This window comes from Pseudonaja textilis, chromosome 3 (assembly GCF_049901715.1).
Source record: "Pseudonaja textilis isolate UNSWEBS1 chromosome 3, rPseTex1.2, whole genome shotgun sequence".
Taxonomy (NCBI): domain Eukaryota; kingdom Metazoa; phylum Chordata; class Lepidosauria; order Squamata; family Elapidae; genus Pseudonaja; species Pseudonaja textilis.
This window is the reverse complement of record NC_141992.1, coordinates 9,163,327-9,189,553: the sequence shown is the minus strand read 5'-3', so window position 1 is coordinate 9,189,553 and position 26,227 is coordinate 9,163,327. Positions and strand designations below refer to the sequence as shown.

Here is a 26,227-nt window from a genome sequence, read left to right as displayed (position 1 = left end):
TGCCACAACACCTGACACGTGAGAAACTATTGTAAGAAGCATCCTTCAAAAATGACCATATGGAAACATGAGGGGAAATGCCTCCAAACTCATAGATGGGAAAAACACTTTTATCAGAAGCAACTAAAATGACAGAGACTTTTCAGATTCCAGGTTCTTTCTTATGCACATGAATTAGAAGATTTTTTACTGCTATTATCAGTACAAACCACACTATTTGATAAAGAAATGGAGAGTCTGTTGAGGTTGCCCAGGGACTCAGCAGGATTGAGATTGTACCTAAATCTTGCTTGATGGACTGGATTGTGCAGATACAACATGCCTCTTTTATTGGTAGCTAAGAAAGGATGGAGGTTTGGGCATTAAAAAGTGGTTACATGAATTATTTCTTAACACAAGTTATTCTGAAAGTACATGGTCTGTATAGCATTACGGCAATATTTTGTCTCTGTACAAAGTATTCTTTAACACTGGCAAGAACAAGTGAGAGAATATTAGCAATGCTCCTGAGCACCAATGCAACTAACACAAATACCATGCAGAATCAGCTGGATAATATAACCATTGTAGTTTAGCTCTCTATAATATATTTATATTTAAATATTAAGAAATAAGATAATATATGATTGACCAGAAAAAAAATTGAAAATTGGAATCAAGTTATATCAAAACTAGAAGTGATGTAAAATAATGCAGGAAAGCATCACAATAAGAATAAAAAGACAGCCATATGGGTCCATGAAAAACATTTAAAATTAACACCTTTTTCAACCAAAATGGTCATAGTATGAACATTTGAGTTCTTCTTAAATCTGGGAGGGAAGGAGAGGAGAGAGTAGAATATAGCATAATTACCATATATATATAGGTCACTGCTTTCTGAAGTCTCAAAGAAATGAAATCAATCTGAGAACAAACAAACAAACCTGGAACCAAAACTTGTTAAGTAATAAGCCTTTTAATAAAGCTTCCTTGATCTACACTGGTCTTTAGAATCCTAAAAAAAATAGTCCACTTCTGAACAAAATGCACTGTAATTGATTTTGACTTTTCTTGTCTACTTTGTTCTACATAGTACTTCCTGCCAAGAGCGAGCCAATAAGTACAATAATACCTACAATCCAAACTTCTTTTTATACATATATCCAGACCCTCTTTCTGGACAATTCCTTGTTCTTCCTGCATAGTATGCCCTAACAAAAGGTGGCACTTGGGTGAAATGATCAGGGCTCAGAAGCTAAACCTAATTAGGCCAAATCAGAATTTGGAGGAAAGACCATCATGGAATAAACCAAGAAATAAAAAAGCAGATGGTGGCTAACCAGATTTACACAGTTGTCAAGAAAACTGTGATAGTGTCCATGTAGTCCCTAGGAGTCAAACGTGACTTAAAGGAGCCTGAATGCTTTCTCCAAAATCCAGGGGAAAATAGATACTATTGAAACAAGTGACAAATTTATTAAACCTAAAAAGGAGGGGATATCCGAAATTGCCACCAAAAACTTCTAGCAGCCATGTATATTTATAGATGCAAAATGGAAGTTCCACAAACCATTTCTACCATATAATAAAAACATAATAAAAATTAACTATTTCAGATAATTAGTTTATCTGGAAAGAATAGGAGGCTATGAAATTTTTCTATCTTTTAATTTCAGTATGTTTCTAAAGTCCAGTTCCCACTGCAGGATTCTGTACCTAAACACAATTAATTCATACTTGGAAAATAAGAGACAAGATATTTAAAGGAACTTTTTACTGATTAACCATATAGGTATGCTTAGGTGATATAGTAAGCATGCATGTAAGGGATACACAGATTCATGCTTAGGGACTCCAATGTAATTGTTGAGCTTTCCACTCCTTCCTTCATTCCTCTCCCCCACCCTCTTGGCATAACTAACTTCTTTTCTATCATCATTTTCATGCTCCTCTGTTCTACCTGTCTCCTTCCTTCCTTCCTTCCTTCCTTCCTTCCTTCCCTTCCCTTCCCTTCCCTTCCCTGTTTTAAAGTTTCTACTAAAAAGAAGGAAGGAGAATTGTGTGAAAATGGGCATTGGTATAATTACCTGAGAACGCCCTATCTATCTACGCTGCAAGAGAGTCCAGAATGGGTATGACTCCTCCTTCTGAGGTCATAGAGGTCTGCTACTATATAAAAAGCCAGCCCCTAGCTGACTTCCCAGCTGTTAGGCAAAGATTGTGTGACAGACATAACATGCATCTGGAAGATAAAACATGTCAATTAAATCACCCCCACCCCACCCCAGGACCAGACGCCCAAGTGTGGGGCTGGACTCTCTTGCAGCGTAGATATAAAGGGCTTTCTCAGGTAATTATACCAACGCCCATTCTCATCCACACTGTGACCAGAGTCCATGATGGGACATACCAAAGCTTGCATGTCCACGGAAGGGCCTTCATCTGGTCCCCTCACTCCAACAGTGGAACAATCTTCTGTAAGACCCGCCGTCCAAATGTTGCCTCAATGGAGGCAAATGAGTCCAGGCAATAGTGCCGTATAAATGGTGATAGGGACGCCCAGGTAGCCACCTTGCAGATTTCTTCAAGCAACGCTTGAGTGTTCCAGGTGGCTGAAGTAGCCGCACTTCTAGTGGAGTGAGCCGTAACGTTTTTGGGTACCGGCCAGGATGAAGACTGATAGGTTTTAGAGATACAGGTTCGAATCCATCTACTAATAGTAGATGAGGAAGTCTTACACTGCTTCAGATTTCCTAAGGGCTGCAATATGTTTGATGTAAATATGCAGAGCTTGCCGGACATCCAACGTATGCCATTTGTGCTCTAAGTCATGGCGAGGCTTTGGGCAAAAATCTGGCAACACAATGTCTTGTGTCCGATGAAACCAAGAGTTCACTTTAGGAACTAACATAGGGTCCAGCCTAAGAACCACCCTGTTCTCCTACACAAGTCCTGCCGAGCTGAGAGTACCACTAGTTCTGATACCCTCCTGGCCAAAGTAATGACCACCAGAAAAAACACCTTGAGGGTCAGAAATTGAAGGGACACTGAAGTAAGAGGTTCAAATGGCTGCTCTGTAAGATCCTGTAATAATTTAGGGAGGTCCAAATGGGGTATCTATCACCACCAGGGGGGGTGGAGATTAGAAGCCCCCTTCAGGAATCTGCAGACTGATGGATGGTGAGATAAGAAAAAGTAACTTCCCCAGGACAAGACAGATGACAGAACCACCACCTGACAGCGAAGAGTGTTAGGTGCTAATCCCTGAACTAAGCCATCTTGGAGAAACGTCAAAACATCTGCAACAGATGCAGAAGGGGGGGGCTCTTGGGCTGACTTGGCACATTAAGTACAGAAGACCTTCCAGGTAGCATCGTATATGCAGGTAATGGAATGTTTACGGGAAGCTTGGATAGTCTCTATCACCTGTCAGGCAGGTCAGAGTCCCTCAGAGATTGCTACTCAAGGGCCAACTGGCTAAGCAAAACCATTGAGGGTTCGGGTGGAGTATGGCTCTTGATGGAGGGAGATCCTGTTGGCCGGAATCCTCCACGGCTGGGCTACAGACAGATTCACCAGGTCGGCGAACCAGGGTCTCCTGGGCCAATGGGGCGCCAGAAGTATTAGCTCCACCTTTTCCTCCAACATCTTCTGAATAATTGCCGGAATGATGGGAAGAGGGGGAAAGGCACAGAGGAGAACTGGAGGCCATTTGCTCCAAAGAGCATTGGTCCCCTCCGTTCCCTGGGTCAGGTACCTGGTGAAGAATCTGCTTACCTGAACGTTTTGAGGAAAGGCGAAGAGATCTACTGCTGGGGACCCAAACCTGTGGGACAGCTCCAGGAACAAGGATGGATGGAGACCTCACTCCGACTGGTCAACTCTGGACTGACTCAGCCAGTCGTCCAAGGGTGTTGTCGACCCCTAAAATGTGGTCCACCCTGATGGAAAGAAGTTGAGTCTCTGCCCACCATCCCAGGCGTTCTGCTTCCCACATCAGGGCCCTGGACCTGGTATCCCCTGCCTGTTCACATGTGCCTTTGCGGCCACATTGTCGGTCATGACTAGCACATGACAACCTGCTATCCTGCTCCAAAAATGCTTCAGGACTAGGAAGATGGCCCTGAGCTCCAGCCAATTTATGGGGCAGGCCCTGTCTACCTGAGACCAGATCCCCTGGGCTATCTTGCCAGCTAGAAGGGCCCCACAACCCTGGAAGGTGGCATCTGTGATGAGCAGGATTCTGTCTGGTTCCTTGAATGGATGTCGTTTCCAGACGGCCGGGGATTGCCACCATCTGAGGGAGTGAAGGACCTGTGGTGGAAGTTGAACCCTCACCGTCCTGAGCACCCAGGATGTCGACCCCTCCCATCTGGAGGCAAAGAAGCTCAAACACCCTCCGATGGGTGGCGAGAAAGGGCATTCACTTTGAGCATCGGAAAGAACAACCTCCTCCTCCTCGAAAGGGCCGTTTACCAGAAACCTGCTGCTGTGTACCTGCCAGCTGTTCCTGACAAAGAGGGAATGTTCTCTGGCCCCGGGAAAAACGAGGGGAAGGTTGGTAGTAATGGTATGGTATTTTGACTTCTTCCCCGCTGAAGGGAGAACCTTTCTGTCATGCCCCTGTTGGAATCTGATTCTGAGGGGGAGGTCAAGCGGTTGACAGAGAGTGGAAGTGTGGCTCCGGTGGCTGTGGAGGAAACTGGGGAAGGGCACAGTCTGGCTGGGCATTCAGAGGAAGACCCAGGCCCCTCTTCATCCTAGGGCACGCAGGGAGGAACGGGGAAGGGAGCAATGGAGGTTATGGGGAGAAAAGGGCCCTGATTCCCTTCATTAGTTGCAGCTGGAAAAACAGAATTTAAAAAGGGCATTTGCACACAGCACCACCTTGCTGGAAGCAAAGTGTGCATTATCTTTGTCAAATCTTATCTGGGTTTTGGCGTTCTCCCAACTGTGTGTGTTTCATTATCTTTTAAAGTCTGCAATTCCTTATCCTGCCCTGTCTCGTTAATTGCTGCAGTGTGGTTTGTGTTGGTTTTTTATAATTTATATGTACTTTTGATTCGGACTAAATTTCTTCCCTTTAAAAACTATTCTTAGGAGAGGGTTTTCTCCAGCCAATGATAACTGGACATTGGGGGACAGGTTAGAGGTATTAAAGAGACTTTACCTACTTTTGTGACTTTGTAGCTTTTGTGCCATGCCCTGGGTCATCACACTTTCTCTTGTCCCTGGTTTCCACCAAGTAAGGCTCCAGGGTGTCGCCAAACAGCTTTTCTCTGGTGCATGGAGTGGATGCCAGCTTCCATTTTCTGCAGGAATCAGACTGCCAATTCTGCAGCCAAAGGGGCCACATGGCCTTGGATGCAAATTTGGCTGAATTCAGCATAGTGTTCTCTGTGAATTCTACCACTGCAATGATTTTATTAAGGTCTTGATATGACCTAAAATCGGTGGCAGGAAGCTGATCTTGCAGCTGGCGTAGCCATCGCAGAGATGCCCTCGTAAAAAATGAGGCTGTTGTGGAGGCCCAGACTGCCCAAGCCGCAGCTTGGTGGTTATGCTTGACAGTTTGTTCTGACTGTTTGTCCTCCACCTTGTGAATGTCCTCTGGCTCAGTGGGGGTCCCGTTGAGAACGATGCGACCACCAGGGTATCCATAGTTGGAACCAGGAGAGCATTGGCCAAGGAAGGGTCCACGTTGTAAAAATGCTTGTCATGTGATGAAGGCCAAGGCTCTGCCCCAGGGGAGGCACACTGCTCCTTAACCAAATCCAGGAATAACAGAGGGGATGGAAGTACCTCTGTGTGGACCATTGGCTTAGACAAAAGAGAGTCACTGTGGCTAGAAGAAGCCACCTGGGGTCTGGAGCCACCTCCTCAGGACTTAATTGGGCTGTGACCAGGGCCTTATTCTGAAGCAGCTTGAACAGAGGTTTAAAAACCGCTGCTGAGGGGGTTTGATCAGATCTAGGCCCTTCTTCCTCAGATAAATTAGGATCCCTGATCTCCCACTCCTCCTCCTCTGACATGGAGGAACGACAGTGTTCAGAGGGGTTGGTGTAATTCCTGTCATCCTCGCCCCAACCAGATTGAATTGATGAAGTCTGGGAAAACCTCTCTGAGCTGGGGGGACTTCTTGGGAGTAGCCAGGGACCAAAGATTGCCCAACCCCTAAAGGGCAAAGGAATTGCTGAAAGGCCTCAGCTAGGCCTTGCTTGATGGCCATTGAGACTATGTCTCTGATATCATCAGGTCTGCCCTCTGCGAGATCCACTGGACGCAGGCCTGCAGCAGTGGGGGTGTAAGTAGCCTCAGGCCTCAGGCCTCCCTGAACCAACTGACCTGTTGGGAAAGAGGGACCTGAGCCCCAGGCAGCCTGACTGAAGTTGGGTCCAGACCCACTTAAATCTGGGGTAAAACTTCCTCTGACACCCTCTCTGGAGACCAAGCTAAAAAATGGCTAGCAGAGCTGGATTCAGCCTCCCCCTCCCTAGCCGTAACCTCTGGGCAAACCTGCACTTCCCCAGACTGAGAAGCCTGTTGAATCTGGTTCCTCATCTGCTCCAGTGTCTTGGCAAACTTGGTATTTCCAAAGCACCATGCTTTCTCTTCTCAGCCCTGAGTTCTGATCTGGAAGTCTGTTTGGGAGCCTTGGCCCTGATCTTTGCTGCAGCTTCCCTTTTTGCTGAATGGCCCCTTTGTCTTCTTCTTTTCCTCCCTGGGGCTTGAGAATCCTGGGCTTTTTCCAGGCCAGAGGGGTCTGATTGGGCCAATCCGCTTTCCATCCTTGAAACAGGACAAACACCAGAGGTGCTGGGAGCTTACCTTATAAGAGTGCTGCCTGTTGCGAGGGCCAGGTGAGCTGTGAGGCCCTGGTAATGGCTGCTTCGCCACACAAAATGGCTGCCTGCCACGCCACCTGCCATGTGTGTTAGCCCTGGGACAGCCTGGTCTACTCACTTGTTCCTTAGGCTCTACTAGGCCCCGAGCGATCAATCAATCAAGTGAAGAAGCAGTTGTGAAGTGGCAAAGCGGAACTCTGAAGATCAGCTGTGAAGCGGTCTGGAGCATGCTGAGAAGCCGCCCCTCATAGCGGCTGAGAAACTGCGTGGGAGGCTCAACCGAACACTCCCTGAGGTCGCAGTTTCTCCGATGGGCAGCGCTGAATCCTCAATGCTGCCAGAGAGCGGATCCCCACTCTCCTTGGAGCACAGCTTCACCAGATTCCCAAGAGCTGTGTAGAAGCCTTTCTTTCTGTTTTCAGGCTTTTGGAGAGATTGCAGTAGCTGTAGGAAAACTAACACGCTTTAAACTCTTTTAAAAGCTCTCTAGACACCAAGCTGAGTCAAAAGCTGGGGAGCCAGCTAGGGGCTGGCTCAGCTAGTGGCAGACTCAGCTCTGTGACCTCAGAGGGAAGAGTCATACCTATCCTGGACTCTCATCGCAGCGTGGATGAGAAAGAATAGTTGGTAATGTTATCTGATCCTTTCTCTCTCGATTACAATCTGGGTGTCTTAAGTTTACAAGCAATTCTTATTTACATTATTATTTACTGAAATACCAGTACTAACCTTTTGTGATGGCTGTTTTTTGGAAAGGAGTGCAACCTCTAGTTAGTGTGAGTTTATACTGGTACAAATAAATGTGTATAAGAATGTGTAAGTACCTCACTCCCATTTACTGGGAGAAACATTAATTTGGATATGATTACAATATTTTTCTGCCTCATTGTTTCCGCAAGGATGGTTAGAAGGAAAACTATTTTAAAATTTTACTTCTCAGTATATTTCAACTGGCTGTTTACAAGTACAGGCATAATTGGAGAAAAGTCCAGTCAAGGCTCTATTTCAAAATAGACTTGGGGGTGGGGGGGGGAGGCGCTTCTAAGGATCTCCAACTAAGTGAGCTACCTGTTTTGAAGTCCCACAGTTCCCAGTAATTGGCAATGCTTCCTGGAACTAATCCAAAATAAGGCACAAATGTCCTTTTCCCTGCCAGTTAAGTTACATCACTATTCCAGAATTATTAAACCTGCCTAGTAGAAAATTACAACAGATAGGTCTCAAGCTTCAAGTACAGTTTAACCAATCTCATTACATGAACACTGAGAGATCAGATTCTGTGGATTAAGCAAAGTTGGATCAAACAAAAAACTTACCACACAAACTCTCTGCCACACAACAGGATTATCCACATATTAAGTAATGAAAGCTACATCACTGTGGTTGGCCCCAGAGAAGAAACAGATCAGAAATGAACAGTCTACTTTCATTTAAAAGGAAAAAAATGTTGCTCAAACTGACGAAGTTACTCAGCTAAGCAGCAAAATGTTTCAAACCAACAAGAAAAGAAATCCAGTTGCCTCAACTTCCAGGCTAGACTTAGAGTCTCTTTCAAGAGTTGACCATCAGCAGTCTCTCTTTATTATATATATAAAAATGACCACTGCTTCATTTTTATTAGAAAGTAAATAGATCAAGAAAGATCAAATCAAGCAATTGATGATTGGTCTCACAGATCATTTTCTGCTATATTCAGTCCTTGATTTACAACAACTGAGTCCAAGATTTCCACTGCTAAGCAAGACAGTTGTTAAGTGAGTTGTGCCCCATTTTATGACCTTTTTTCTCTAGTTGTTTAGTGAATCACTGCAATTCTAAAGCGAATGAGAATATATACACTAGTACAGTTAACCAGGATAGGATTCGTAATGGAGGATGATTAGTCTTTTCAGAGTGTTTTAAAAAATGAACAATAGTGTATAAGAAACTTGCATACATTGTAGAGGAACAGCAAGAGACACCCAAACATATAACATGGGAACTGCTAATTCAATAGGGTTCCTTCAGTAGTTGGGGTTTCCCATCCCGCTTCCGTTCCACCATGTCTGATTCCCAGAGCCTGCCTGCAGTTTTCTTGGCAAGATATTACACAAGTGGTTTGCCACTGCCTATTTCCTTGGCTGAAATAAATTAATCCAAGGTCATGAGCTAGTTTTGTGCCCTAGGCAGGAGGATTTGGTTCTAGTCTGATTTATTTATAATTTTTACTTATTTACTTTCTATCCTGACTTTATTATTTTTTATAACTAACATGAGGCTATGAATATATCCAATACCCCTTCCTCCTCCTATTTTCCCCACCTGTGAGGTGGATTGGACTGAGAGGGGGATTGGTCCAAAATCACCCAGCTGACTTTCATGCCTAAGGCGGGACATAGTTTCCTGGTTTCTACCCTGATGCTTTAACCACTGGACCAAACTAATTCTCCAGTAAAGTGTACAAACAAGCAAAGTCTCAACACAGTATATACCCAATAGGACTAACTCCCATAAGCCCAAACCAATATGATCATTATCAAGTAATCATAATGCAAAATGGGAACTGAGGGAAGAAAATATATAGAAGGGTAGTACATTGGACTTAATGATTGACAATTGTTAAAAGCCAAGATCTAGACCATATTATTATAAAATTTTAAAGTAGATCTCCTAATATGGAATTTAGCTTCCTAATCCAACGAATAACTTACTTTAGCTAGTTTTTGTTTTGTTTTTTAAAAAGCTGGATTCATACAATATGTACTGCTTGAACATAGTTGGTAAATTTATAACTCATTACATGAACCAAGGATCACTGAAAACCTATAAGCATATAATGAATACAGTCAAAATACCTCTTACTTGACAACACAGATCTAGATTTTGCTCACTCTTCCCCTTCCCCGCACGTTAATGAATTAATTTCAATCTATTCCTGGTCAGTAGGTGAATCAGGAAAATTGGTATACTGCATTTTTAAGCAGCAGCTTAATTATCATCTGATTCTAAATAATCTGATAAAAGAGTTGGTTAACACTAGTCTTTTTCATACTGTTTTTATATGTAAGATGACTAACAAAGGAGAAATATTAAAACATGAAAAACAAAACATTTTGGCTTTATTTTCTTTAGCTACCTTGAAACAGGCTTTCATGGAAAAAATGTCCATTGAAAAATTTGAGGGGCACAAATCTTGGCATTAGTTATAGATGAGACATATGCAGTACTAATTTCCAGATTAAGGCTTTCTACAATTGAAGCATCTAGTCTAAATAGCTAGATCATTTATTTGCAATGTTGCTAAATTGTTGCATTTGTAGGGCAATGCATAATGAATTATTAGAACTGATGATATTACCTGATTTGGGTAATGAAATGTCTGCAAGAAAACAACCAAGCTTAGAAGAGCACCAAGAACCACGCAATGAATAATCTGCTAAAACTTTTGATAATTCTGGAGTTAAATGTTTTACAACAGGCTATGCTTTTTGTCAAATTGCAGATTTACGATTCTTAAAATACACTATATATCCTACCCTGGCAATTACCTTCAATAATTCAATTCAATTACATAACAGGGCCTGAAGGGTATGTGTTTTTTTTTTTTTAAAGATTCAGTCAGTCCTCCTTAATATAGTTGTTTCTTTGAGATAATATACAGGTCATGTAGTTCTTATTCACAATATGTACTACCAGAGACGATTTCTCATGTCAAATCAAGAGACTGGACCAAGTCTATGTGTATATATTTAGCAATGTAGGAACAGTAAAGCACTTCTATAGAGGAGCCCAACAGATTTCTTATTTTCATATTCTGTTGCAGCTTACGCATGGTCCAATTACTGTCCTGAAGCTTAAACAACAACAAAACACAATATTGTTTTTAATATTATAAAAGTTTTATTAATCTATCATATAACTCTTTAATTGTATCAATTAAAGTAAGAGATTAGGAGAGGAATTTGAGTGAAAAAAGTTTATACCTATTTAGAAATGTTTTAATAGGATTAATTTCAATTATACAATGTCAAATACATGCTTGTTGATTAATTAAGCACAATGTTAAGTCAGTCTGTGCACACAATATTTGTTTCTGTTCTATTAAACTGTACCCATCTTCATATTTTCATCGTTTTTCTGAGAATACTTTATCATGCTTTTTGCTACAGTGCAGAACTACACTGTACAATTGTGTTCAGAACTACAGTTTATCAACAAAACTGCCTGAGAACTAACAATTCAAACTATAAAAGTCAACATCAGTATATAAATATAGATAATTCTAATACTCATATTACTAATGTTTATTATTGCGACATTGTTAGCTAAACGGATGACAAGACTTTGGGCGAAGGGAAAGAAATCAGTAGATATTAAATGGTTTATTTAAAAATGATTAATTTCAAAACTATACATGAAACATAAAAGTTAAGATTATATACCCCTGCTATTTATTAGAGCATCAATGACTCCATTAAATGCCTTCTGCAACACTTTGGAACAATTTATAAGTTAATGTTTCAAGATATGTAAAATTTGCTGTGTTATGAAAATCTATTTTCATGCTGACCCATCATGAAATTCTATTTTCATACTGACCCATCATACTCTACCATGGTGCCAAGGACAGCAATTGTGAAATGGAAGCAAGTATGTTACAAAAACAGAAGCCAAAGGCAGATGAGATTTTATGCAAGTGTAACATTTTAGAATTCATAAATCTTCAATAAACTTACCATTTTCCTAAATCCTATATTAGTATATTATGTTTTAAGAAAGAGTTAAGCAAGTAAATTTAGATTTTTAATGTCTCGGTAAAAATAGTTCCTCATAGTAGCAGATTGTCTGTACTGCTATTTCAGAGGAAAGTTTATTTATTTATTTGATTTGTCAATCGCTTACAAAATAATAGGTATAAGTATAAACATGAGTAAGAATATAGGAAATAGGCACGAATAAATGGGGACAATGCATTATATTAGACTAGACCTACAGAATCAAATATATTTATCACTATTAAATAACATATGGTCAGTTTCATATATTATTAAAATAGATATGTATTGTTGGCTAAGTTAAAAGGGTGCAATTCTTAAAACACTGTATGTAAAACACTTACTCACATATTTACAATTATTTCAATGTAAAGTACAGCTTTACAGAACCAAGTGACCTTCCACAAACCCTCAAATAATAGCGTGAAGCTATCTCAGCTATCTTCATGACCAGCAATCTTGAAATGTGAATAACATATTTAGGAGAGATATATATGGAGATTACCAATCACTGAGGTCCAAAGGTGCTTTTCTAAAAGGCAACTGGACTTTCCTGGTTTTTTTCCTTCAAACCATTTTGCTTCTCATCCCAAAAAGCTTCAAGGCTAGAACTGAAGAAACCTTTTGGATGAGAAGCGAAACCTTTTCAAAGAAAAAAACAAGAAATTCCAGTGCCTTTTGGAAAAGCACCTTTCGGATATTTGGGACAGACAGCTGAGAGAAAAGTTACTGCCAAAGTGGGAATGGTCACTTCCAAAATATTGAAGAGGTGCAGCACCTTAAAAAAGACTAAATTTGATGTCACTTCATTCTTCAGGGTAACTTTAAGAAGAAAAAGGTGCAATTCCCATACTCTTGCAAATATAGTGAGAATTGGCAGGTCTGGGAATGATTTCAAACTGTGCAAAAACTCCTTTGAAAGGACCCTGGGTTGTTATATGCGATTCATGGACTTCATTGTTTCCAACCCGAGAGAAAGCTAATAGCTAATAAGCTCCAGTCACATTCTAGGGACCTTCTAGGAAAATGTCAGGGAAAGTAAAATATAGTTTCCTTCAACATAAGTTCAGCTCTGATGATTTCATTGACATGAAATTTGAAATCAAAACTGCTGGTGGTCTATCAATTAGGCCCAACCCTACCTAATTTTCAATGTCAATGAAGGTTGACTGGTGTGATATTACAAAGTTCAGATTCCCGACATAATCTCGGACCACTTTTGATCCCTGCAACACAATTATTGTGGCTGATTCAAAAGCTTTCTATCCAAACTTTCACTAGCAACAAGGGGAAATCCAAGGCATTCTATTTCCCCCTTAGCTCCCCAAATCATCTCAGAACTGGCTACTGCAGTCTATCCTATGCAACTATATTTAGGATTATTTCATGAACAGCTGATTAGCTTCCAAGCTCTAAGACAAATTAAAAGTGCTAGTGATCACCTAGAAAGCTCTATATATCATGCCACCTACCTATGTCTATATGTTTGAGAGAAAAGGGGGGGAGGAGAGAATACCTTGCTAAGCATGATTCTTCCATCCAGTTCAAACATCAAGAAAGGGAGAAGACATTCTTAAATTACATACTGACATATACTATCCTTATACACATGCCTGGCTCCAACACTCCTTTCATTCTGGAAGGTCCTTAAAATTGTTTCATTTCAGCAAACTTATAGGCAGCCATCTGATTGGAATATTGTTAATTATTTAAAAATTAATGTTATTTTGTCTTCCCTCATAGTCATTTTGATGGGGGCAGTTTACAATTATTGCAAAATAAATAATGACTAACAATCTTTCCTAAATTTTACTAAAAGATAACATTGCTTGTGATCTTTCAAACTGAGACAAAGATGTCAGTGGTTCAATGTTTATGTAACTGTCAAACTATATCACAAGATTTTATTAGATAAATAGAATATAAATGCCATGTTTTTCTTATATGTCTAATATTGAACTACATCCAGTCCTGGTGAACATTTTACTATCCTCATATTACAGTTAATGTCTATTTTATCTTTGCAAAATAATAGGAACCACAAATTAAATAATTTAATCTTCAATTAATCTATGAAATTCTTGAGAAATTTATCCATAAACATATTAGGAAACATAGAACAGGAATTAAACTGTACTAAATATTACTAATACAGTATTATTATTTATAAATTATTTGTGCTTGGAAGGAGAGTGGATCAATAAAGGATTTCGATATTGCAAATTTTCTTTTCCCCATTTTTCTACATATTGAATATAGATATCCACATCCTTAATGAAGTTCTTTTTAATATTATAATTTGTACCCAATTAAGAAGTTTTAATTCATCAATCGCTAAATACACAGAAAAGAAATACGGAGGAGAAATACTGTTCATTTTCAATCTCCCTCTTCAAAAAAGTAATTACTGGGTGAGAAAATGGAAAACAAAAATTTAGCTAGTAAAAAAATAGGTTTCAGGGAGCAGCTAGCAAAATCAAACAAAGCAGGTGTTATACTGGGAGGGAACTACTGATGTCTAGCATGTCTCAGAATTACATGAAACATCAAAAAAATAGAGTCAGCTAGTTTGATAGCACAATCCTATACATGCATTGCCAGTTAGATTGTATAAACCTCATAAAATTTGTAGCTGCCAACAAAGCTTATCTGGACCATACACAATTTCTTAAAGCCATCTCTCTATCTTTGGGGTTGATTTGAAGAGAGTCCAAACTTTTGTCTAGAAGGAGGGCAGTTCTATTCTATTCCAGAACTGCCGGCGGGGGCTCTCTGCTGCCATCTGGTGGCTGTCTGCATGTTTGCAGCTCACGGATGTTACCTCAAAAGGCCTGCAAACCGAAGTCAACAGGGGTTCTGAGCAGAGAGGTGTTGTTACACGATTGCGATGTGAAAGCACGTCCAAAAATACCTAGAGCCCCCCCATCTGCAAAACCCCCACCAGGCCCCACAAGCGAAAGTGGCGGTTACGTCCCTTGTCTTTTAAAGCCAGCCCTCCCCGCAATTGAGGCCATCAAGCCTTCCGTGAAATTTGAGTTTATCTACCGAAAACCCCAAATAATCCAATACTACTTGAACTCACCAGTACTACGAATGATAACAAAAAAAAAACAAAACAAAACCAAGCAACCCGACCACGATCCCTTGGACAGTCCCATCGATCGATCCCTGAGGGGAGAATACTTTAGAGCCAATTTTAAACCCCCCCCGCGTTTAAAATGTTTATTTAAACGTTTCCGCGATTCCCCCACCCCATCCCACCCCGCTTCCAATGGTGTGAGGAGAAAAACGTGAGTCCCAAATCCCCACCCACCACCGGCCCAAAAAATGGGGTTGAGAGGAAAAAAAAAAACTAGGCCGGAGCCTACGACGGTCGGGCTGGGGCTAGGCGGGGCCTCCCTTCGCGCTCACCTCCCCGCCAGGCCTGGAAAGTCGCCCTTCTCGTCCCATTCAGGAGAAGCGAGGCCGAGAGCGCTCCTCCGCCTCACTCGCCCGGGCCTCTCTGAGGACGACGACGACGACTGAGGTGGCGCCGCCGTCACGTCACGAAGCCCCTTTGACGTTAAGCGATTGTGGGGTCACCGCCGGGGAGCGCAGAAAGGCCGCTTCCCGTCAGCCCCGCGGGAACGAGGGAGCGGGTGAGCCGCCCCTTCTTCCGTTTTCCGAGCAGGCCCCGACGCCCCGGGTTCGCCCGCGTGCCTCACTCACCGGAGGAGGGAAATGGGCCACAAAGAGACGCTGAGGGGAGAATCCGGGGGTCGCTGCCTCTCCTCGGCCTCGCCGCCTCAGCTGAGAGCGGCGGCCATCGCCGCCATTTCCTCCTCCTCTCCTCCTCCTCGGGGCTCGCTCTCGGCAGCGCCGGGCGGGGAGACTTGTTGCTCCGCCCGCGCTGAGGCGACTGCTGAACCCGTCGCCAAAATGGCCGCCGTCCGATGAGGCGGCCAGCGCTCGCAGACGCCGCCGAAAAAGGTGGCCGCTCTCTCCCGCGAACACACTGGCACTTGGGAAGACTGGCTCGCCGCGAACCATAGAGACGCGCTTCTTTCTTTAGGGGAAAAGGGAAGGCGCGGCCGAGATGATTTAAAAAAAAGAACGCGTGCTCCGCCGAGTGGCGAGGCGCCCCTTGTGGTTGGAGAAGGAAGCGCTTACCGGCTCCTTTAGATGCGCACTGTATGAAGAGCTGTGTACTTGAATCCGCAAATCAAATCCTTCCTCTAAATCTAAAATATAAAAACTCTGGAGATTCTCAGTCATCCAGGTCATGGTTATGCCACCAGACTTGAAATTTTACACCTAGACAACCTAGAACTACGCCGGTTCGGTTCGATCTAAGTATAGTACATAAAATTATATATTGCAATGTCCTACCTATCAATGAATACTTCAGCTTCAACCAAAACAATACAAGAGCAAATAATAGATACAAACTAAAGATAAACCGCACCAAACTTGATTGCAGGAAATACGACTTCAGCAACAGAGTAGTCAATGTCTGGAATACTCTACCTGACTCTGTGGTTTCTTCCCCAAACCCCCAAAATTTTAACCTTAGACTGTCTACTATTGACCTCACCCCTTTCCTAAAAGGTCTGTAGGGGGCGTGCATAAGCGTACCAAAACGTGCCTACCGTCTCTGTCCTATTGTTTCTTTTCTTATTCGTATCCATTTCATGTATTTATAACCATGTTTATACTTATACCTGTTATCTAATAATTGTTTGACAAAATAAATAAATGGTTGTCCCTAAAATGCTTTTTTCTTTTCTTTTTTCCAAAAGGCAACTGGACTTTCTTGTTTTTCTTTGAAGACATTTCGCTTCTCATCCCAATTTAGAGCTGAAGAAGCTTCTTGGATGAGAAGCGAAACATCTTCAAAGAAAAACAAAGTCCAGCTGCCTCTGGGTACAGAGGGTGGTGGGGGGAAGCACCTTTGGGATAAAACTGTACGCTTTGTATCTAAATGCAAGTCAGTATCTCATGCGATCAAGGTCTGCTCCTCATGTCTTTGGAAAGAATGTAAAAATGCCTCCTCGCAAGGGAAGAGAATGTGGAAGTGGTTGCAACAGAGTCTGTAGAAGTAGTCATTGAGTTACAATCACCATTGCGCCCAAAATTTAGGTTGCTCAGTGACACATTTGTTAAGTGGGTTTTGCCCATTTTATGACTTTCCTTTGCGCATTCCTTGTTAAACGAATCATTGCGTTGGTTAAATTAGTAGCATGGTCATTAAGTTAATCTGGATTTCCCCATTGACTTTGCTAGTCAGAGTTTTGCAGAGGTGAAACTCACGGGAGCAGCCTTTGTGAAACTCTGACAAGCAAACTCAGTGGAGAAATCCAGATTGACTTAACGACCATGCTACTAATTTAACAAATGCAATGATACTGCAACCGTCATAAATATGAACAAGTTGCCAAGTGTCTGAATTTTGATCATGTGACCATGCTGCTGCTGCAATGGTCGCAAGTGTGAAAAACGGTCATAAGTTGCTTTTTTCAGTAACTTTGAACGCTCACTGAATGTAATTGCTGTAAGTTGAGGACTTCCTGTATTTATCTGTGCCTTTCAACATTTCCAAAGGAAAAATTGCCATCCATAAGGCTGAAGCCCACAAAATATAAAAGAGGGTAAGGCCAGACAAGTTATCAAAACACCTGGTCGATACTCTGAATATCCAAGGCTGAGAAATGGGCAGCAAAATATACTTTTTATCACGTCAGGGCTGGAGAATCAATCAATCAGGTTGTCAACCCTGAAGTTGGCTTGACCGAAGCCATGTTGTCCGCTTCAGTGTTGTCATGCTGGAGCTGAGGGTCGGAGTCGGGATTTGAGATAGAGGGGACTTTGTAGCCAAAACAAAATACTTTCTCTAGAGAACCAAGGACATTCTCACGCCTGGGCAGAGGAAGGCGGTGTGATGTCAACAGGCAACCGGACAGCGGCGTGATTGGACCATGTGACTGTCTGTTTTGAGAAAGTAGAAAATCTTTTACTTTTAATAAGATGAAAACCACGGGAGTTTTCAGAGTTGGTTTTCACCAGATATGTGCCAATATGGTATTTCCAATCAAAGTAATCTTTGAGGGATTCAGTTGCCTCAGAATATTGGTTGCTATGGATTTATTACTTGGAACCCTCACACAGGGTTTAACATTCTGTAGCTTGATTCTTGATTTTGCGATAACTGACCTTTTTTCTTTGAAGAGCTTCTGAAACTAAGCCAAAGCAACACCTGAACTCACTAGCATGTCTTTGCATTCCTAGAGAGAGAGAGAGAGAGATTTAGCGCAGGGTGGAACTCAATGAAAAGACAGCAATTTATATCCGTTTCTAACATTTTGGAGCGCTTTCTGCACATGGTTTATTGGATTTAATATAGGTAGCCCTCGAATTATGACCACAATTGAGCCCAACATTTAGGTTGCAAAGTTAAACATTGATTAAGTGAGTTCATTGCCCCATTTTACAACTTTTCTTGCCACGATTGTTCAGGGAATCATTGCATTTCTTAAGCCGGTAACACGGTTGTTAAGTGAATCTGTGCTTTCCCATTGACTTAGCTTGTCAGGTCGCAAAAGGGGATCACATGACCCCAGGACATTGCAACCGTCATAAATATGAACCAGTTGCCCAAGTATTGAATTTTGATCATGGGACACACACCCCAGAGATGCTGCAACAGTCATAAGTATGAAAAACAGCCAGAAGTCCCTTTTTTCAGCACTGTTGTAACTTTGAATGGTCATTAAATGAACTGTTGTAGGTTGAGGACTATCTGTAGAGGCAATCCTTAATTGGGACCCAGAATTTCTGTTGTTATGCAAGATGGTTAAGTTGCACCTAATATTATGGCCTTTTTTGCCATGATGATTAACTGAATCAATGCAGCTTTTAAGTGAATCACTGCAGTTGCTGTAGTCAGGAGACTGCAAGATCTGACCTTCACTGGGTGACTCTGGGATGGGAGTTTGAGAGTCACACAGTGAGAAAAGGTTGAAGCTACATGGAGATTCCTCCCCTCCTCTTTAAAAAAGAAATTCAATTAACAGCAGTTAAAAAAACAAACAAGCAGACCACCTCAGAATTAGCTCTGAATGTTAGACTTTTTCTTAATATGAAGGGGAAATCAAAATATGTCACTAAACTCCTTGTAATAAGAATGATCTTCTACATTGCCATTACAGGAGGAATCCAAGCCACATGGACTTAGAAATAGGCTGATTAATAGTCATCAACCATTTGGTGTTAAGGATCATTTAATATAGGTTTCTGATTTAGGAAGGAATGGTAAACTAAATAATTCCGCTTATATTCGCAGCCTACTGTTGAAGATGCTTTAACGATACTGGTAAAAGCAGAGATTCAGTACCATCTGGGGTGTGTCAAATTTTTCAACTTTCAATTTCCAAACATTAGGAGTGACATGTCTTGGGGACTGTAAAGATATCTTAGTTGCTTTAATATAATGTACATAACTTAATTACATAAATATTACTTTTTAACATTTGCTTTGTTTCATTTGATTCTGGCAACCAACTTAGTCATATTATTTTCTAACATTTTAAATTCAATGAGCATTTTTCATTCTGGTAGTTAAAAAGATGTTACAAATAGCTCTTGTGGGAAGTATACCCCAAAAGGACAGTGCCAGAAACCTCACAGCACCAGAAATCTCAGAAATCAGTGCCAAGAAAACTCAAGTCAGCCTTCCCCCCTTTAAGAAAACCAAGAATCACCAGCTGAAGGAAAAAAACTCAGAGTAACATGTTAAAGGCTGTTACAAAGATCACAGAAATACTTAAGTAGAGCCATTAAGATAAGGGGAATCAGCCTAAAAATAAACTCTCCAAGATAAGCAGAAACTCCCTTTTTCCTGCCCCGACAAGCATCAGGGCAGGAAGGAAAAACTCAGAGCAATCACTAACCGGGACAAAGCCATTAAGCCATTGTAGGAAATTAGCACCTACTCCTCTCCTAGAAGAATAGAATATTCTAGGAAATATTAAAAAGGCAGAAAATTATACCTCCCTGGATGAGAAAAGGAGAAACATGCTCTTGGAAAGCAGCTCCCATCTTTGTTAATAGCCCCAGAAAAACTGAGCCATCTTATGTACAAGTCAAAAGACATCTACAACACAAAAGACTCTAGGGTGATAGAAATTGCCCAAAGCCCCTTCATTATATCACCCAGCAAGACTCAACCAAGCCTGGGACTCAAGACAACCTACAAAGTTACCCCTGCATGGCCCCATGGGAGTCTGACAACCAATCAGGATACATTTCTTGCCACAGAAACAGGAAGCAAGTTCAAAGCCCAACAGAGGGTATGAATCTCTCTCCCTCTCTCACCCATGTGCTCCATTTTGCCCAGGACTTCAAACCCCATGTGGTCCAGTCCACCATTAAACCATCCTCCCAAGCAGCCTCCATGTTTCCAGTGTCTTTTTTCCCACTTGGAACTGAACCCAGACTCTGGGTTCAACACTCTGAGGACAGTTTTCAAGCACCAGATACAAGTAATCCTTGATTTAGAAGCACAGTTGCACCCCAAATTTCTGTTGCTAAGTGAGACATTTTTTAAAGTGAGTTTTGCCTCATTTTATGACCTTGCCACAGTTGTTAAGTGAATCATCGCAGTTGTTACGTTACTAACACAGTTGTAAAGTGAATCTGGCTCCCCCATTGACTTCACAAAAGGGGATCACATGACCCTGAGACACTGTGTTGGAAGAATTATCCTTCTGGGTTCAGTTCCAAGTGAGGAAAAAGACACTGGAAACATGGAGGCTGTTTGGAAGGTCTAATGGTGGACAGGGCCATGTGGCCTGGAGCCCCAGAGTGAAAGGGAAGGATGATCACATGCTTCAAGGGGAAGGAAGAGATCAAGAAAGGGCTGAGGTGCTGAGAATGCCTGGGTTTTATAGCCTTTGTTGGGATTTGAATGTGAGCTTGTATTCTGATTGGTTGTCAAGACTCCCATGGGGCCATGCAGGGGGAAACTCTGTAGGCTGTCCTGAGTTCCAGGCTTGGTTGAGCCTTGCTGGATGATGATGGACTGGAAGGGCTTTGGGCAATTGCTATAGTTTTACCTTGAAATCTTTGTTATGTTAAGTATTCTGGCCCAGGCCTTAATGGCCCACCCATTAACAAAGGTGGGGGTGAGCTTCTGCTTCTGAGGTGAGTTTCTGCTTCTGAGTTTCTACTCTTTTTAGGGGAAATATTCTGCCTTTTTAATATTTCCTAGGCTATTTCTATTTTCTAGGGGGAGGAGTGGATGCTAACTTCCTACAACTGCAACCATTATAAATATGAGCCAGTTACCAACTGTCTGAATTTTGATCACATGACCATGGGGATGGCTGCAGTGGTCAGTGGTGTGAGAAATAGTCATCAATCACTTTTTTCAGTGATGTAACTTTGAATAGTCACTAAATGAACTGTAGCAAGTCAAGGACTACCTGTATTTCTTTGCTATAATTCTGTTCTCTGCCACATGTGACAAAGAGTACTATGATTACTATTCAGTTGTCGTCTCCTTTGTTAATTTTGGGGTTAGAGATATGGATTTTATTTGTTTAGACACTATAATGCTGGTGTGGAAAGGGAACTTCACCAGGACAGGGGTGACACCCAAGCAGGAAAAATGCGAGGGGAACATCAGGCTAGCCATAAAAGCAAACTTGCATAGGAAAAGAGATTTGATAAAAGGTATTGAAAGAAGCCCCCTAGACAAAAGCCAAGTAATTAAAGCTAGGGAAACAAGAAAAAGAAATCCCTTACAAACAAAAGGCCATGCCAAATCAGCAAAACAAATAGACAAAAGACACATAGCAGACAGGAGATTGCCACTAAACAAATGTAAGAAATGAAACTAATAATCCAATCAAACCACCCCGCAGAGTTTACCCTCTGACGGAAATGAAGACAACCCCCCTGACAGGATTTAAAACATTAAGCACTCACACACAAAAGGAGAAAAGGTATAAAAATCAGGAGTTTATTACACAAAGCTGGCTAGCCCCAGGAACGCAGACTTCTTGCTATCTCTTGCCTTCCTGAAAATTAAAGGAACCTGCTTCCAAGTAGTTGTCTGTGTCCTTGTACTGGAGCCCTCCCAGCAGGAAAAAAGAACCCTTGGAAGAAAGGCATTTGCCAGCCTTTCAACACTGGTTTGCCCAATACTGTTAAAAGTCAATAAAAAAACATTAAACATCACTGATCAACTTGGAATACATCTTATGGATTAGGAAATGAATTTGTTGTGCCTTTCCCACTGCTTTCAAATCATTCAAATTCAAATCATTAAAGGTCAGCAACCCAGACTAAATAAAACTTACTAAATGAAACTACAAACTAGAGCTACAAACTGGAACATGCAAAATAAACATTGTCTAGCTTCTCTTCAGATCCTATAAATCAGATCAGGAAACCCGGAGATTGTGAGTTCTAGTTCCACCTTAGGCACAAAACCAGCAGCTGGGTAACCTTGAGCCAATCCCTCTCTCTCAGCCCTGGTTACAATGCAACCACAAACCACTTGCTTAAATCTTGCCAAGAAAGGCAAGGACTTGTCCAGGTAGTCACCAGAACTCAATATTGATTTAAAGTGTACATATATACACATTCCCACACACCTTCTATCACATTTGGCCTGCAGACTTTCCGACACACACTAGAAGGCAGCAAATAACAGTACTCTCTAGATAGATATTTTTATATCTCTTTGCTGCCATCTAGTGGTCCAGAGTTTTGCAATCCAGGTATGGGAAACTTAACCAAATTTGCTCAAGGTAACCCCAAAAACGCTTTTTCCCAAAGGCAACTGGACTTTCTGTGAGATATTTTTTGTCTTGAAGACATTTTACTTTGCGTTGAAAAAACACTTTCAGCTAGAATATGAAGAAGCTACTTGGATGAGAAGTGAAACATCTTCAAGAGAAAAAAAAACCCACAGAAAGTCCAGTTGCCTTTGGGAAAAAGCACCTTAAGGATATAACCAGGGGTGGGTTGCTTTGGGTTCGCCTGGGTTCATAGCTTATGTTATGGCCAGTTTGGCGAACTGCCAAATCCCACCCCGGGCTGACCCCATCCTACCCTCCCAGGAGTCTCCACGCAGCCCATTTTGGATGCAAGGTAAGTGCAGGGCCCACATGGAGGCTCAGGATGGACAAAAAAATGGGCCTCCCGGAAGTTTCCCTGGAGCCCGGGAAAGGCTGTTTTCGCCCTCCCGGAGGCTCAAGGAAAGCCTCCAGGGTCTGAGGAGGGCACCCACCCCACCATGGTGCAGGAGGCCGACTAGGGCACACCCACCATGACCATGTCCACCTAGCAACCAGGCAGAGAACCGGTTGCTGAAATTTTTGAAGCCTACCCCTGGATATAACCATGACCTAGATCAGGGGTCCCCAACCACCGGGCTGCGGACCAGTACTGGTCCATGGAACATTTCCTACCGGGCCTCTGGTTTGCTGGGCGCCATCTTGTTTGACGAGAAAGTGCTTCCGGGTGAGCTTTTCTGGTTGGAAAGTGGTGTTTGGGTCCTGAAGGAATCCTCGGGGGACTTTGAATGAAACTAAGGCGCGAGGATTCTTTCAGCACCCAAGGCAAGGCGAGCCGAGCGACCGTCCTGAAGCCATCCCAAAGCAAAGCCCATTGACAAAGGTACAAAGGAGGAGTTGAAGGTGGCAGGGAGAAGCGAGGGACGGCTGGCTGGCCGGTCGCTCAGCTCACCTTGCCTTGTCATGTGTGCTGATGCTGGTACCGGGCCGTGGATCATTTTGTGATGCTGGTACCGGGCCGTGGCACAAAAAAGGTTGGGGGCCACTGACCTAGATGACAGAGAATCTCCATAGACATTTGCCCCAAATAGGCAAAACCTATTTTACTCAACATTTTCTAGCACCATCTCCTAATCCAAGGTGAGAGCTACCCTAGGTGAGAGCTACCTTTGGCCCTTGAGGGATATGCAACTATTGAATTTCAGAATTAGTAGATAATCCCAGATTATTTTTAAAAATGTTTTATTTTATATTTCATTTACATGTAATAAAATTAAAACCAAGTTGGACAGTGAACAAGAGCAAAGAGAAAGAAGTCTCTGAATTATGGATTTGAAGATGGTGACTAACTGGACTTCAGGAAGAAAAAAAATGATTACTCCTAGATTAAATAAAATTTCTGGAGGCATTGAAGAACAATCAACAAACTCATTTGCTTTGGTCATGATGACACAGGAAAAAAGAGGTGGGCAAAACAATGTCTAGTATGAAGATCATTAGAATGCCCTTTTAAAAGCTGTGCATTGGCACCAGGGATGGGTTGAAATGAAGGATACATAGTTATGAAAAGTCACAACAATACAATGGCATTTAATAGCTAACTGATCCCTCCCTAGTGATGTAATGTATTTCCTTGCATATTCAATAATATATTAAAACTACAATTTGGAATTAAATTCTAGATACCTCTAGGGCAGACTTAAGGTTGATAAGATTCCAAAGGTTGAGCGTCCTTATCCTAACCCAAAAAGCAATACGTAAAAGGATTACTATTTTAAAATTTTGGATCAGCCTCCCCCCAATTAAATACCTCTAGCATAATGCTGTTGCAGCCACTAGAATCCTCTGCAAAACATTAGGCGAGCAGGGTTTTCCAGCTGACTGGAATTTGAATGATGAAGTATGTTGGACAGTCATTCTGAATGACCGACCAAACCTAATACATATGGAATATGACTATTTATTCAACTTCCTTCATCTCTCTGAAAGATGCTGCTACATAGGTGGAAATTCTATTACAATATCTGCTACCCAAGACTTTAGCATGGTAGCATAGTGGTTAGAGTACAGTACTGCAACCTACTTCTGCTGCTGCCTGCAATTTGGCAGTTCAAATCTCACCAGGCTCATGGTTGATTCAGTCTTCCATCCTTCTGAGGTGGGTAAAATGAGGACCCAGATTGTTGGGTGCAATATGCTGACTCTGTAAACCGCTTAGAGAAGGCTGTAAAACACTGTAAAGTAGTATATAAGTCTAAGTGCTATTGCTATTACTATAGGCTACCATGCATCTAGGAGCTGTATTATTTTCAAGGGTCCCCCTGGGTGGTTTTGTTTATCTGAGAAATATTTTTGGTTGAAGTTCCTCATATGCAACAAACCCCAAGGGGAAATTATTTGTTTTAGTTGCAAAGACCATTGGAGCTGCATGTATTACTGGAATTTAAATGGTAAGAAATTCAGAATGGATGAATCTAGAATAATTTAGAGATTGGAAGCGGCAGTCGATTTACTTAAGAGAAGCACAGTATGCTTCCTTCCCTCAGCAGGTAGATGTTAAAAAAGAAGTTTCTTTTAAATCAAGGGATACCTTTTCACAATATAATGCTATTTCAAATGGCCACAACTAAAATCTCACCATCATGGGTTGGATTCAGTCATTTTGCTATAACAAAGAGAGTCGGTTTGCTTGGAGCTTACTGAATTTGATAAACTCAGCTGGCATAGTTGTAAAGTAGAATTTATAGTTTTGTGGGCTTATGAACCCTAAAATGTATGGTTTGGACAATTATTAAATGTTTAAACAAAAGGTTTAGTACAGGGTGCCTAAACAATGAAAGATATCAGAATCTCTAAAATACTATACATCCTGAGGAAAAAACAGTTGCCACAAGTACGTTTGTATTGTGGTGTTTGGAATAATGGAGAGGTAATCAAAAACAGTCATCAGATGAGGAAAAACTGTTTTAGTACAGTAGGATGGATTAGCCCCAGAAGTAAAAAACAGTTTGCCTGTTTGTGGCTTGGCATACAACAAGGCGAGGGGATTTTAAACTGTGGATTTGTATTTATTTTACTTACTAGATTTTTATCTTACCTTTATTACTTCATAACTCAAGGCAGCAAACATATCCTACTTCCTATTCTCCTATTTTCCTAACAACAACCCTGTGAGGTGAGTTTGGGCCAAGAATGGATCTGTCCCAGGATCACCTGGCATCTTTCCTGCTTAAGGTGGGACTAGAACTCACTTGTCCCCTGGTGATTGGGCCAAGGTCACCCAGGCGACCTTCACATTTCAATGTTTTGAATGTTTCATACCACTGAATTGGATAGCTGTAGACATCTTTTTAATAAATAAATAGCTGTAGCTATCCCACTGTAGTTCATGCAGTAAACCACCATTAAACAAACTGTGATTCAGTGTCAACCATCATTAAACAGATTAAGTGTCAATAACAATCAGTGATTCCATGTGTCAAGCATTAAACTGTGATTCATAGTATGTCAACCACTATTAAACAGTGATTCAGTGTCAACCATCATTACACAAACTGATTCAGTGTCTCAACCATTAAACAAACTGCAATTCAGTGTGTCAATCATCAGTAAATAAACTGTGATCCAGAGTGTCAACCACTATTAAACAAACTGTGATTACAGAGTGTGTCAACTTCAGGAACCTGACACCAACCACATGAAAGGTCGCTCAGAGGGAATAAAGTACGAATTTAGAGTTCTTCCTCCGGGCCGAGGTTACGTAAGACGCCACTCTCATAGATTCCAAACCACTCGCTTCGTCTTCGCGTTTCTCCGGGCAACCATTTTCTCCTTCCCTCTCCGGTGCATCCAACCTCGCACTTCCGGT

The 26,227-nt window shown here is 41.8% G+C and overlaps 1 protein-coding gene across 6 annotated transcripts in view; it reads right to left on the bottom strand.

Moving 5' to 3' along the window:
• Positions 1 to 26,210, bottom strand: part of DIDO1 (death inducer-obliterator 1) — an 82,241-nt gene extending 56,031 nt beyond the window's left edge. For 2 of the 6 annotated variants that reach the window (XM_087928901.1, XM_026697376.2), the window contains exon 1: positions 14,993 to 15,419. Coding sequence is in view for 3 of the 6 variants with exons in the window: in XM_026697376.2 (XP_026553161.2) it covers positions 14,993 to 15,031 (39 nt within the window). In the remaining 3 variants the exon portion in view is untranslated. Of the gene's footprint in view, positions 1 to 14,992; positions 15,626 to 17,770; positions 17,842 to 26,053 lie in introns of those variants that run through there. The other 4 variants (XM_087928902.1, XM_026697375.2, XM_026697378.2 and 1 more) reach the window with 4 other exon arrangements.
• Between the last annotated feature and the right edge of the window lie 17 nt (positions 26,211 to 26,227).